The 14,110-nt window shown below is 42.4% G+C and overlaps 2 protein-coding genes across 2 annotated transcripts in view; one reads left to right on the top strand and one right to left on the bottom strand.

Annotated features, from left to right (window-relative positions):
• LOC101862598 overlaps positions 1-4,338 on the bottom strand; it is a 6,536-nt gene extending 2,198 nt beyond the window's left edge. The window contains exons 1-4 of the mRNA XM_013085742.1: positions 4,255-4,338; positions 2,807-3,090; positions 1,446-1,522; positions 322-521 (exon numbers count right to left, since the gene is read on the bottom strand). Of these exons, the coding sequence (XP_012941196.1) occupies positions 322-521; positions 1,446-1,522; positions 2,807-2,928 (399 nt within the window). The 5' untranslated portion in view covers positions 2,929-3,090; positions 4,255-4,338. The remainder of the gene's footprint in view (positions 1-321; positions 522-1,445; positions 1,523-2,806; positions 3,091-4,254) is intronic.
• An 8,480-nt stretch (positions 4,339-12,818) lies between these two features.
• LOC101862365 (ankyrin repeat and SOCS box protein 13) overlaps positions 12,819-14,110 on the top strand; it is a gene marked incomplete in the record, with an annotated part of 12,646 nt that continues 11,354 nt past the window's right edge. The window contains 1 exon segment of the mRNA XM_005104087.3: positions 12,819-13,075. Coding sequence (XP_005104144.2) covers positions 13,026-13,075 — 50 coding nt within the window.

The following is a 14,110-nucleotide window of genomic DNA, read 5'->3' as shown; positions in this document are numbered from 1 at the left end:
CACACACACACACACTTACAGTCTTGTGCTTGTGGAATCAACATTATTTCATACCACCCTACGATCCTCCAAGAAAATCATCTGTTATGTTTTCAGAATCGTCACACCAAAAGACATAAAATAGTAACTTCATCAGAAAGTCCCTGCCAGCCTCTCCTATCTTAACAATCCCCACTCTCCTACCTTGACAATCCCCACTCTCCTACCTTGACAATCCCCACTCTCTTACCTTAACAATCCCCACTCTCCTACCTTGACAATCCCCACTCTCCTACCTTGACAATCCCCACACTCCTACCTTAACAATCCCCACTCTCCTACCTTGACAATCCCCAGGGGCAGAGTGAGGAACTCCTGAGTCTGGCAGACGACGGAGAACTTCCCGCGTATCGCCTCCAGCAGCTGGTCCATGACGTCACGGAGGCCATAGCGGACAGAGGTCAGGTAGTTCTTGATCACTTTGTCGGCTGTGACTTCCAGTAGGGCCTGCTCAACTCGCGCCCTCAGAAGCGGGTCTTTGCCTGTAAGTCCATTTTTAGAAGAAAAACAAATCACGCAACGGAGGGCCAACAGCATCAATCAGTAATGGTATTTCTGTGTCAAGCCAGGATACAGTATCAATAATGGTTTTTCCGTGTAAAATGAAGACACAGTAGCAGTAAATACAGACTTCAACATAAGTTAAGGACCACTTGCACCACTCTGAGTGGTCTTCTTGGGTCGACCTGCACGTGGGCGTTCTTGGACTGATCAAGTGGCTTGATGGCGCTGCCTCAAAGGGACAATGACAGAGTGTGACACTGCAAGCCTTCTGGCAACTTTTCGGGCTCCAACTCCGTCCTCCAGCCAGCCATAGCTCTGGCACGATCAAAGTCTCGCAGCTGTCGTCTTGGTGGCATGTTAATGCGATACTGAATATTTACGCAAACGGCGGCTTATATTGCCGCCAGAGTGAGCACAGTTCGAGACCGTACGTCCGTTTATGACATGCACCAGAAATTTTAACTGAGGAATGTCCGTGGTGTCGCACACAATTCGATAAAAAACAACAAATTTGGCTAAAATTCCCCGAGGATTTTCGTACTGCACGTGGTCGTTTTGTCCCTTTAGGAAGCGTTGCAGTACGCATTGTTAGCCCATTAACACTTTCAGAGCAAACAATTTTGAAACATTCCTTGCTGTCTTTTTTTCAGGCTTTTTAAAAAGCAGGGCTGTCTGTCAAGGGGGTCCTTAACTTATGACAATGACAATGACAACCTTTATTCATCTCGCCGGAAGAAATTGGCCTTGGTCGTTTACAATGGCAGCAGATGTTACAAAGCTTAGGTGCACTCACGCATACGCACAACAAGACAGGACATTAGTAAATACATGTCTCACGAGCTGAAACTTATGTTGAAGTCTATATGATATAAGTGTATAGAGACGAGAGGAGACGGACTCACCCACGGCCCCGTAGCACAGAAGTTGTTCTGCCTGGTCCCCTGTCATTGGTGGACAGTTGGAGCATAGTTGACCACATCTGTGTCATGGAAGGTGGGAGGGGGGTTGGGGGAGAGGGGGATTATTGAGAGTAAATCTGTACATGTATAAATGGTCGCCTGTCATTGGTGGACAGTTGGAGCAGAGCTGGCCACACCTGTCTCGTGGGGGGAGGGGGGAGGGGGGATGGGGGTAGGAGAGGGAAGGGGGGGGGGGTGGGGGGGAGGGGGATTATTGTGAGTACATTTGTACTGGTATAAATGGGTTGCCTGTCATTGGGGTGGACAGTGGGAGCAGAGCTTGACTACACCTGTGTCATGGAAAGGGAGGGAGGGGGAGGGGGAGGGGGCATTATTGTGAGTAAATTACGACACGGAGGACAGTTGGAGCATAGCTACCACACCTGTATCGTGGAAGGTGGGGGTGGGGGAAGGGGGAGGGGTATTATTGTGAGTACGCTGTTGATGCGCCACAGTGGAATCAGGCGCTCGGGAGGGGGGGGGGGTGGTTTAAACCTATCTCGGTAGCTATGGCCTTTTTAGATAAAGCCTTATAGCAAGGATGTATAACAGGAAAACATATATAAACTGCAACTTTAATTTTTGTTTTGTTTAAGTCTACGGTTGCCATGGTAACGACCACTATATTGATAATAAACAACTTTCATAAAAGTAAATAGGATTTTTTTTTTTCCTACCAAATTTGGTACTTTAATAGATATACTCAATGCAAAGTTTTATATCCTTGGGATTTTGAATATCTTGAATAGGAAAAAAGTTAGAGATGGATAACTCACCTACCCCCTCATGCCTCTGAATTCAATGACATATTCATCCACGTAACACACCCATGAAAGCATCCATTTTATTTTCCACCTGTATAACGTTAGGTTATGGTATGAATAACAAACCCTGAACATTTCATTGGAATCAAAACAAAACAAAAGTAGATGAGAAAAAAAACATCAAAATAGAAGTTTTGAGAAAAAAACTCGATTTTCTGATATGTAACAGGCTAAATGAAAGTTCTAGGACAGAAAATGTAAAAGGTGATGATTGTAACACAAAGAATAAGCCCTTTTTAGATTTACAAGAAATTGGAGTATTATAAAACGTGGAAGGTCCGGATACCATAAATTGTCCAAAAATTGTCAATTACCCCCCCCCCCCCCCCAAACTCTGAAGGATAGCTAACAACTTGAAAAAACGACTGCCACCGAGCCGAGTACACGCACACACTTGTACACCCACCACTCACACACACACACACACACACACACACACACACACACACACACACACACACCCACACACCCACCACTCACCCGTCGATCAGGTAACTGTTGTTGTTCCTCTGTCCCCTCATCATCCTCTTCTCCTCCTCCTCCTCCTTCTTCTTCTCCTTTTTCCTCCCTCGTCCAACCGTTCGTTCTTTCTCCTTCGTCATATCCTCACTTCTCTGGTCACACACCCACTACTGTTGTGGTCACTCGCGCTGCCTCAGTGACATCATGCCACGACAGACCACTGATCAAACCTTCCAAGGGGGACTCTCGTGGTCTACAGGTACTCTGTTCGCCTCTCAGTCAAAAGGTCACAGGGTCGAAACCTGCCAGTGATTTTTAAAAAACCCAAAATCAGAACAAACAAAAACAACAAGAACGAAAACAACAAAAACAACAAAAAAATCCAAATAAACAAACAAAACAATATTTCTGCACTTAAACGTTCTCCCTTTTCCTCTTTTTCCCGCTCTCTAGTCCTGTTCTGACATCTGCTTTCATCTCCACTATCCACCCACCCCCTCCCACCCTCTCCCTTCTACCAGGCCCTTTCCAAAGTTACCCCAACACCCCCACCCCCCCACCCCACCCTCTCTTTCCCTCATTTAGACCTTGCTCTACAGGCACCCCTGGATCCGTTTTACTAAGGGACGTAACCCACATGTAGAATCAGTCTAAGCCTGTGTGCAATTATTTTTGGATTTGTTTGGTTATCCATTAAGGATTGTTTTTGTTTTATCAACCAAATTGATTTACCATTTTAAACAATTTAAAATCCTTCAACACATTTTGTAAAAGTTCTCAACTGCACTAAGTGCTATGATATTGAAAACTGCAGATCGCATGTAGATCTAATCTTTTCTGAAATTCGCAGGCCGAACCTTTCAAATAAATAGTCGTACGATGTTTGCTGAGAGTGAAATCCCGACCGTACTACATCTAGATATTGATCTAGACTCTGTTTGGTAAAAACATATTATTGATCTAAATAAGAACTTGTCCTTCAATATGGCAATGGCTAATACATCTGCAGAGAATATTTCTCCAGCGAAAAAGAAGTTTTAGAAGAATTAACGGTTAAGATGACGACTCTTAACCCTATCCGTACGTCATGTTTTACTATCGTATCCATACGACGTGGGGGACTCTGCGCCACCACTTTCCAAAGAGGACATTTACTCGTTAATCCGATCCGCACGCTTTACATAGCAGTCTGTCAAAATGGTTTTTGAGAAATACTGAAAGTTTCAAAGAGATCTTTGTACAAAACGTATTTTAAAATGTGAAGAATATAACCCGGGGGTACAAAATGACCCCAGGTTGTACGGCACGGATAGAGCTAAATACTATTAATAACTTGTCTTTCAATTTGATGATGACCAATACATCTGCAGAGAAATACATTTCCAGCGAAAAAGAAGTGTTAGAAGAATTGACGGGTAAGATGACCCTTAAACATAGTATAAAGTGGAATGTTCCTTCACGCCTACCAACAGCTGAGCAGGCAAGCCCATGACGAGGCAACACGGCGTGTGACTGTCACCCTACACGGCTTGCTTCCAGCAGAACTGAGGGGCGGCCATCTTGCTCTCCTGAGTTCAGGGCCGGTGCAACACGGTACACCAGCTTCGGACGCACACGGCTTTTTAATATTTTTCTGGGGGAGGGGGGGGGGCACGGAAAGGAAGTTCAAGGAACATGATTTTAGTATAGTCAGAGATTGTATAACAGCTACTATACGTCTAACACACATAGGTTAAGGGGACTCTCCTGGCCTAGAGGTAAGATCCCGGGTTCAAATCCGGGTAGCGACCAAACATTTTCTTCTCCAAAATAGTCTCCTTTCACCTCCTTTTTTGCTCTCTAGCAATGTTCTGTCGTCTGCTTTCGTCTACTCTTTCTGCCCCCACCCCTCACCTCCTTTGCCCCCTCCTCTGGGCTCCTGACTCTTTCTGCAGCCTTTCTACTGCTACTCCTTGTCTCCTCCTTACTGCTGTCTTTCTGCCACACCCCTGATCTTCTGGTAGGAAAGATCTGCTCCTAGCCTTTCCGGACAAGGGCGAAAAATCTCGGTGGGCCCGTGTGCAAGTTACGCACGTTAAAGATCTCTTGGTGGTCTAAAATCGATAAGAGTAGGCTTCGGCCGCCACCCGGGCAAAATTCAACATTTCCTACCAACTGAAAAGTTTAATGCGTCCCGCGCGCTCATAAGACCTTTATGCAGTTGCAAGCGCCGTAAAACACAAAAGGTAAAAAAAAGACCAAAAAACCCAGATATTGTATAAAAGCTACGTCTGACACACAGGGGTTATAACCTCTTTGGTCTAACCTTATAAGAAACGCCGTCTGCAACAAAGGTTAGTGAAGTTGTAACCTAGTGCCGGCAGAACAATAGGCAAGGGAAATAACAAGCGATGTAGAAGTAGAACTGTTCTTTTTATGACTTACCTCCCTTCCTAGCTCTCCTTGCGAGACTTTGGAACACGGTCAGACAACACGCAATGTGTGCCGTCTTTTAGGTCGCTTTTAAGGACAAGTGGGCTAACCCAGATTTTGGGGGTTTCAAAAATTCCTGACCAACACCAAAAGTGGCCACTGCCCTACCTATAGGAGAAGTTTGGTTTCATTGGTGTGTATATTTGTTTGGTTATAGAGAAACCTTCCTTGTCTTTTAGAGATACTGAACAAGGGTCCACAAAATTTACCTTCGATTTTCTCAAAACAGCATTTTGCGGGATAACCCCCTCGTGCTTAAAAGCGATCAAATAATAATGGAGCGGCTTATGGTATACTACGTTGTACCCTCTCTATCTATTATAAATTTGACAACTTGGAAACACGTTTGCCATTTTCCCCATAAAACTACGACAGCTAGAGAGTTGAAAGTTGGCAAGTACCTGAAAAAAGATAAATAGGTCTCCATGACTGAGCCCAATTTTTCATTTATTCATTTCCTGAATTTAGACAAATATAATAATATTTCACAAAATGTTCCCGCCCTTTTTGGGCTTTGTGATTATTCCACTGAGAAACGAAACAAATCTGCGCAGCTGTCCCTAAAAACGGAAGTGCCGGAAGTGATATTTTGCGAGGCGCATATTGTTTTGAGAGCATAGATCTAGACATTCTAATTTTTTGCATCTCTCAAGATTTATTGCTCCACTCCAGTAGAGTGTAAATATAGTAGGCCAATGACTTTCAGTTGAAGTTAATGCACCGATCATTCCTTTCATCGAAAGGAGGACCAGGTAGTTAGTATCTAAAAGAAAGTCCTCGCTTCCAGAAATGAGGTTGCCCCCCCCCCCTAAAAAGAACCCAGCAACCCCCCTCCCCCCAAAAAAACCCCAAAAAACCCCCACCCCGCACCTGAGCACCCTACACCAACCATTCTAGAACTGAATAGATGTCGAGGTTGCTTTTTTTTCTTCGTCGCGCTGCTTGCTTTGGGAAATGACACGATTTTAAAAACTGAAAATAATAACTAGTTATTTATCTAAATAGTTTGCTTTACCAACAGTAGCAGCGACAACAAGAGCGATGTTCCCATCTACCTCGTCGGTGGCCTAGAGTGCGGTCAACAATTTGTGGTGCAACTTATCCTCAAATATCTCTTTAAAGGGAGAATCAGTGTCACACATACTTTGCACAGCAGTTTGTATCAATTTGTCTTAACTTAATGAAATGTTTCCACTACAGCTGAGGCTCGATTATGAAACTTTACTTCATAAATTTATATAAAACACTAGAAATCTCCATTGCGCGGAAAATTGATTGTTCACAGCACTTCCCACTTCTTGCATACATTTTGCATACGTATATGGCCTACGTCATAGCTCATCAATGACACTTTTTAGTGGCAAAACGTCTTACAATAAATTAATTTTATAGTGAACACATTTTTGCACAAAAGATTCCCTAGACATAACAGGTTTAATAAGCATAATTTTCGAACAGAAAAAAATTACAAACTTTCTTTTAAAAGCGATATTTATTCAGGACTTTTCTAGAATACAGTGTTCAGGAGAATCTATGTTTGATTGTTGGGGAGATATTTGACAATACGTTTTTGAATGCACTATAGATCTAGTGGTGAAGCTATCAGACTCGGAATCGTGGAATTGTGGGCTGGAGGGATCAAAGCTCAACTCGGACTGACGTCTTTGGAAAAGACACTTTACAGCAACTGTCCCATTTGGCTCAGTCCCCTCGCAGATGTACATTAACTTCGGAGGTATCACTTTTTTATCTACCTTAGAGTCTTGCAAGAGGTGTTAAACCTTTACAATTTCACGATTTTTACCAACCACTACCGCACTACCACAACCACAAACTACAAAACAAACTAAACAATGACATAAAAAACAAAAAACAAAAGATACAGTTGTAACATAATATTATGTTTGAATCTTTATTATCCGTAACTGCAGCAGTAACACGAACATCAAACAGCATTATCCACTGAATCAGTAGTTTCCCCACAGTAGCAGCAACAATATCTGAATCAACTCCTTAATCAACAGTGCCAGAAACAATATCTGAATCAACTCTTTAATCAACAGTGCCAGAAACAATATCTGAATCAACTCCCTTAATCAACAGTGCCAGAAACAATATCTGAATCAACTCCTTAATCAACAGTGCCAGAAACAATATCTACAGCATCACAGCAGCATTGTCATCCTTGCAATGATAGTAAGCAAAGATTCTGATTTTTAAAGAGAAAGCCAAAAATGGAAAGAGAAGAATGAAAGTAATAATAATAGATTGCATTTATATAGCGCTCTCTTCCACACTAGTAAGCTGTGAGCGCTTTACACCAATCACATAATCATTCACACAAGAAAAAAAAATAGTTCACAAACGAAATAATTAATGGACCGAAAGACTGACCACAAAGCAAGCAATCCGGACATTGTTGAAGCAGTGTGTGAGAGTGCAGTGTGTGAGAGTGCAGTGTGTGAGGATGCAGTGTGTGAGAGTGCAGTGTGTGAGAGTGCAGTGTGTGAGAGTGCAGTGTGTGAGAGTGCAGTGTGTGAGGATGCAGTGTGTGAGGATGCAGTGTGTGAGAGTGCAGTGTGTGAGAGTGCAGTGTGATACGACACGGTGGAATGAGGGGCTCCTTAGTTTTTGGGGCATATGGCGCGATTGGTGAATTCGTAAGCCCTAACAGTATGCCCTAAAGCTTGTTCGTTCGCATTGTTTTTAATTAAAAAAGAACATTGTAGCATCTATCTTGAATAGAAGTCGAGGTATTTGCGATTGAATGAGGCCTGGTGTCAAAGGTAAAATTAGAGACTTTAATGGCCACCAAAGTTTTGTGACAATCAATGTTTTGCAGTAAAAGGCATATCGGAATGTATTTTGAGTGAACATTAAAGGTGTTGAGCATAAAACACAACAAACATTGATTTTAAAAATTGCCATTTAGACGGGAAAATTCGATTTCTCCGATTTCATAGCCCTGATTTTACCACGCACGATGCGACACATATTGGGATTTTATTTTGGATCAAAGTCGGTGAAAAACAGACTTTGACTCTTCCAGTTTGGAATCGATGGGCGATGTCCAGGTTGAGAACTATAGATACGAGGTACATGGAAATGAAACCAATAAATTGGGGGGAAAAAATAATATTAACCCGCAGACAGGAAAAAGAGGCTAAAACAGCACCTGGACATGGATGGCTGGTCCCTCTATAAATAAATCATTGATTGTCGTCAAGGCTTTACGCCACCGGCTCAAACAGCAACTGGACATGGATTGCTAGGGCCTCAATGTTGTTGTTATCGATCCAGCAACATCTGGGCTCTCGCCCTTCTGTCCAATGCCATATAGTGATAAGTGCAGGTTTGCTGCAGTTGCTGTAATGTTCCGTAGAGTGTGTTGTCGAAGTTAGGTCTCGGAGGGAGAAGGGTAGCTCTGATGTCATTTAGGGCTGTGCAGTGGAACAGGTGATGCTCCACAGTCTCATATGCATAGTCACACAAAGGACACATTGGGGGAAGTTCCGGGTTTATTCTGTTCAAGTGAAAGTTGAGCTGTATATGTTCTGTTCGTAGGCGGAAGATCGTGGTCTGTTTCTTTCTCTGTAGGTGGTTGATATTGTCATTTCGTTTTGTTGTAGTCATATGTTTGAAAACTGCTCTGCCTGTCTTTCCCAAGGCCCATCTGTTCATCCAATCTTGTTTGCTGTTGCTTTTAATGATTTGTTTTGCAGTGTGGTATGAAGTTGGAATGTTGGGTTGTTCCTGTCTAGATCCCTTTTGGCGAGTGTGTCTGCTCTGTCATTTCCAGGTATGTTTGAGTGTCCGGGAATCCACTGCATCACCAGGTTGACGCCACAGGATGCTATCAGGTGAAGGGAGCCAAACAGTATATGTGTCAAGTCTTCGTTTAGATGGTGATCATTTTCTATTGCTTGCAAGACTGATAGTGAGTCAGTGAAGATCACTATACTCTGTGTTTTGTTTGGATGAATGTCAAAAACTGTGCGGAGATGGTATAGTGCTGTATCAATTGCTATCTTTTCTGCGTCGTAGTTGCTGCATTTCTCTCCACAGGCTGCAGAGATCTCATTGGAACTTCCATCTGGTTAGTGTATTAGTATTCCATATCCGGGCTTTGGTTGTGCCTTTGAATGCTGAGCCGTCCGTATAGACGTGTATCCAGTCATCAGAATAGCTGTCGATTGTTTGATGTGATGCAAGCATCAACTTCACTGGGTCTGAAGATTTTGTGCTATTGTCTCTGAGAGAAGTTTTAATGATTGTTTTTTCCATAGAAATGTGGGGAGGGATGTTTTGGTTGACTCTTTTGGTTTCTCTTCTATTTTGTGGTAGATGGTGATTCTCCATTAGTTCATTAGTTCTGTGATGTGATGCATGATTGATTTTTGTTGAAGTCGTTTCTTTGGTTTCCATGTTTCTACTAATTTCCTGTTTGGGTGGTTGGAGCACATTCTTTTGGTTCTTTCATGAAGCTCCCAAACTGCTTTATCTCTGCGTATTCCCAGGGGTTCAACATTTGATAGAATTTCACATGCGGCAGTAGGTGTAGATCTCATGCCACCATTTATGAAACGAAGGGCATTGTTTTGGACCTTGTCAAGGGTATTGCAAGTAGTTGTACTGCACATGGTGCGTAGGCTATTGCTGTATTCCAGGGAAGATCGGACATAACCCAGGTATAGAGCTCTCAGAGTTTGTTTGTCTGATCCCCATGAACTGCTCGCAAGTTTCTTTAAAAGTTGGAGTCTTCTTTTCGCCTTGTTCTTTATGCTCTCCACTTGGCTTTTCATTGCAAGTGCCGTAAAACACTTTCTATAACAAATACGTTTGTCCATGTGTGGTTGCATTTCTGTATTTGTACCTGTCTGTGTGTTTGTGTGTCTGCATGTGTGTATGTGTGTTGCCTACATTACAACCCCCCCCCCCCAAAAAAAAAACACAAAAAAACGGAAGTACAAAACACGCACTGGATGAACGAAAAGTTTACCAGTAAGATTTTAGGGGAAGTAACTGCTGTATATACTAAATGGGAAAAGCTAATCTTACGGTGTTGTGTCCCTTGGTCTAAGGGTGCGTATAAGTCGTTTGGTTTTTTTAATAAAAAAAATAAAAAAAGCATGTTCGTCGTCTTATTCTACAAAACATTACTTGCTTTACTTTCCTCGTTTCTCTGTCAAAACAAGGTGTAACCTATTTTATCTTGACGTGTGGTTCCCTGACACTGACAGAGTCTGGAAGTCTCTCCAACTGCCTCTTTGCACGCTGGAATCACCATTCAGAAACGAGAATTTTGTTTCACCTATGCGTACGTCCTGGGGTCATTTTGTACCTCCTGGGTTGTATTCTTCACATTTTAGAATACTTCTAGTACGAAGATGTCTTTGAAACTTTCAGTATTTTTAAAAAAAATCCATTTTGACAAACTGCTTTGCAAAGCGTACGGATCGGATTGACGAGTAAAATTTCCTTTTTGGAAAGTGGTGGCACGGAGTTCAACACGTGGTATGCATACGACAGTAAAACACAACGTACGGATAGGGTTAAGTGGTGGCACAGAGTTCCCCATGTTGTAAGGATACAACAGTAAAACACGACGTACAGATAGGGTTAAAATACTCCACAGCGCTGAACGCAGTGTCTGGGATTGTGACACGGAGTTGTACTATATCTCAGCCTGTGCAGTCTGGCGTATTCGTGGGCTAAGAGAGAGCCTTTCAGTTTCACAGTCTCAACAGAGATTAGTTCTTAGAAATTATGAATGGCAGTTAGTGCGCTAGTCTCCGGAGCAGAAAGTCCGGGTTCGAGCCTCGGTCCGGACACGGATTGTTTCCGCCCCCTCCTGCCCACCCAGCAGTAATGGGTACCTGACTTCGAATCGGGGAAGTAAAGACGGCGTGGAAAGGAACTGGCCACCCTACCACAATATGTCGAAGGCCCAGGAAGTTGTCTCACTAACAAGGTAATCCCCAAAGTCCGGATCGGATGCGAGAACAACTTTACTTTTTTAAACTTCAGTGTTGAGCTACAGAGCGGAAGATCCTGGTTCGAATCCCAAACAGTGTTGGGTTTTTTTCTTTTAGTTGTTTGGGAACTTTTCAAAGCTTTACGTTTGTTTTGAATAAACTTCCACATTTGAAAGGGGCGTGAAATCCATACAATTATTTCTATCAAACCTTGACAACTGCAGTGCCGATGCGTGTGGTGTAGCGGTTAGGCACTTCTCAATCGCACGCAGGAGACCAGAGTTCTTTTCCCAGTGGGGAGAAATTTATATGGATTATCTTGGTCTTCCTGCTGAGATGCCGTGTCCCACTCAGCCTGGTTGGCTTGGTCGAAAGCCGTCCTCCTAATTTCTCTAATTTGTAAAGTGTCGATTGGGTACACAAACGGCAGACACTATATGGAGACGTACTGCCGCACACAGATGCACTACTTTAGGGAGGGGGGGGGGGTCAAACTGCGTATTGTTTGCTGCAGATCACACGTATAACCACTGAACTGTCGCAAATCAATTATTTTCAAGAAAATTTCAAACCTAACTGCAAAATATCAAACTATGGGTTAAAACAGGGGGGCATTCCCTCCTGTCCTGTAACTCCCCATATTTTTCTACTTTGTCCAGAGGCACAAACAATAATTTGATTGGTCTATCTCCGTCGGAGACGTCTCTGGATAGATAATGTGTACAAAAACACGTATAATCTGAGAAAACAGCTGCAATTAGCCTGACAATGGATGCAAGGGCACTCAGTTCAAACATACTTGACAGATTGCTCACGAAGTTATACCACTGGTTCACGAATCTGGGAGCAACACATTTGTCACCACGCAGTGGTGTCAGGCTCTCGTAAATTTTTGGGCACGTACAGTTATTGGTAGCATCTTAAAATGTTAAATCATGTTCTTTTGTCTTGATATTTTTATCAGTGGACAGCAATGTGTTCACGAAGGAGAAGAGAAATATTTCAAGATTATTGGAATGAAAGATTAGTTGTTGTTTTCTTAATAAAGGGAAAAACCCTACAAACCAGTCGTTTCATGACTTTCCTTTCAATGTCTTTTAAATTGGTGCATTTTGCTTTTATAGGTGGTTTTTATAAAAGCCATATCTGTTTTGCAAAATAAGTTTCTTCTTTGTAAATTTTATGTTAAACAAGTTCCCTTTGACTGAATTATCTGTGTTCCAAATTACAACATTCTAGTACAAATTTAGTACGAGATATTTTTTTTTAAAGTGTACAGTTTTTTTTATCACCCTGTACTTATTGTGAATATTCGATTGGCTCGAGAACTTGAACGTTGACAACAAGAAATGTTTATCTTATCGCCTCTCAAGTTACAGTTTGACGTTTGCTATCACAGGAAAACGGTACGCGTTCGGAGAGTTATCCTTTCTGAAACATTGCCCCGACACTTTCGTCCTCAGTGTTGAGATAACAACCTAGCAGCATGATAACACAACTGTTTGTCGAATAGTGTTGCGCGCTACTCGATATTTCTAGTGTATTGCTCTCGAGTATTCGAGCACTCGATGTAGAAAGCAGCTCAATGCTGCATAGCATTTCCTTTTTGTTTGTTTTTTAAACCGCCCTCGAGAATTCGATGCCAAACTCGACACCACTCGAACACTCTGTGTTCGAAAAAAGAGGCACAGCTACTCGATAAGGTTCGACTCGTCGCCGATAGATAGCTGGACGTTGTTACCTCTCCCTGGCGTCTCTTGCTGACGTATCTGCTGTAGCAACCGACAGACATGGAGGCGGAGGGAGTCAGCCAATCCTGGATAACACTGGAGTTATGGCAGTGAGTGGATTGTTGTTGTTGTTGTTGTTGTTGTTGTTGTTGGTGGTGGTGGTGTTGCTGTTGTTGTTGTTGTTGTTGTTGTTGTTGTTGTTGCTGCTGCTGCTGTTGTTGCTGTTGTTGTTGCTGTTGTTGTTGCTGTTGTTGTTGTTGTTCCTGTTCTTGTTCTCGTTCTTGTTCTTAATTGATCTCTTACATGTTATTGTAAAAAGACGGAAAACAAATCAAATGAAACAGTAAGGAAAGAAGTCAACGTGGGCCACTCACTATAGTGCGGGGAAAAATTCGTGGTGTAACTTATTGTCAAATATTTCCTAAACTAAATATAGAACATAGTCTTTCCAGCTTTATCACAGTGACTTGTATTAATTATTTGTCTTAACAGATCAATATTAAATTTGAAAAACACCTATTGGCTGTAGTCTAGAAAAATCCTCAATAGATTTAAATACTATAGAGCCGTCAAAAATTCGTGGTGCGACTTATTTTCAAATACCCCCTCAAATATCGAACAGAGGTTCTCCAATTTTTGCACAGTGACTTCATTCAATTTGTCTGAACAGATCAACATTTGTGTAAAAACATGCAAGTAAAAATTGTCATTGATGAGCTGTGACGTAGGCCATATGCGTAATCAAAAAGTGCTGTGAACAATACCATTTTACGCGTGACAGAGATTTCAAGTATTTTGACAATGATAATGACAATGACAATCTTTATTCATCTCGCAGGGAGAAATATGTCTTTGTCGTTAACAATGGCAGTAGACGTTACAAAAGTTAGACTTAAAGGTGCACTCACGCAAACGATAACAAGACAGGACATTAGGCCAAGTAAATACATGTCTCACGTGCTGGGACAGCCCGCTCTGTAAAACTCTCTCTCTCTCTCTCTCTCTCTCTCTCTCTCTGTTTCATTTGTAGCACAGTGTGTTCAGTAACCTCACTGCAGTTGGTGCGAATGGATTTTTCTATCTGTCTGTTCTTGCTCTTTCGGAAATGTATCGTTTACTGCGGGTCGATAGTTCAAATTCCGATG

This window comes from Aplysia californica, unplaced genomic scaffold (assembly GCF_000002075.1).
Source record: "Aplysia californica isolate F4 #8 unplaced genomic scaffold, AplCal3.0 scaffold00403, whole genome shotgun sequence".
NCBI lineage: Eukaryota > Metazoa > Mollusca > Gastropoda > Aplysiida > Aplysiidae > Aplysia > Aplysia californica.
Note: the sequence above shows the minus strand (reverse complement) of the source record. Positions and strands in the feature narration are given on the sequence as shown.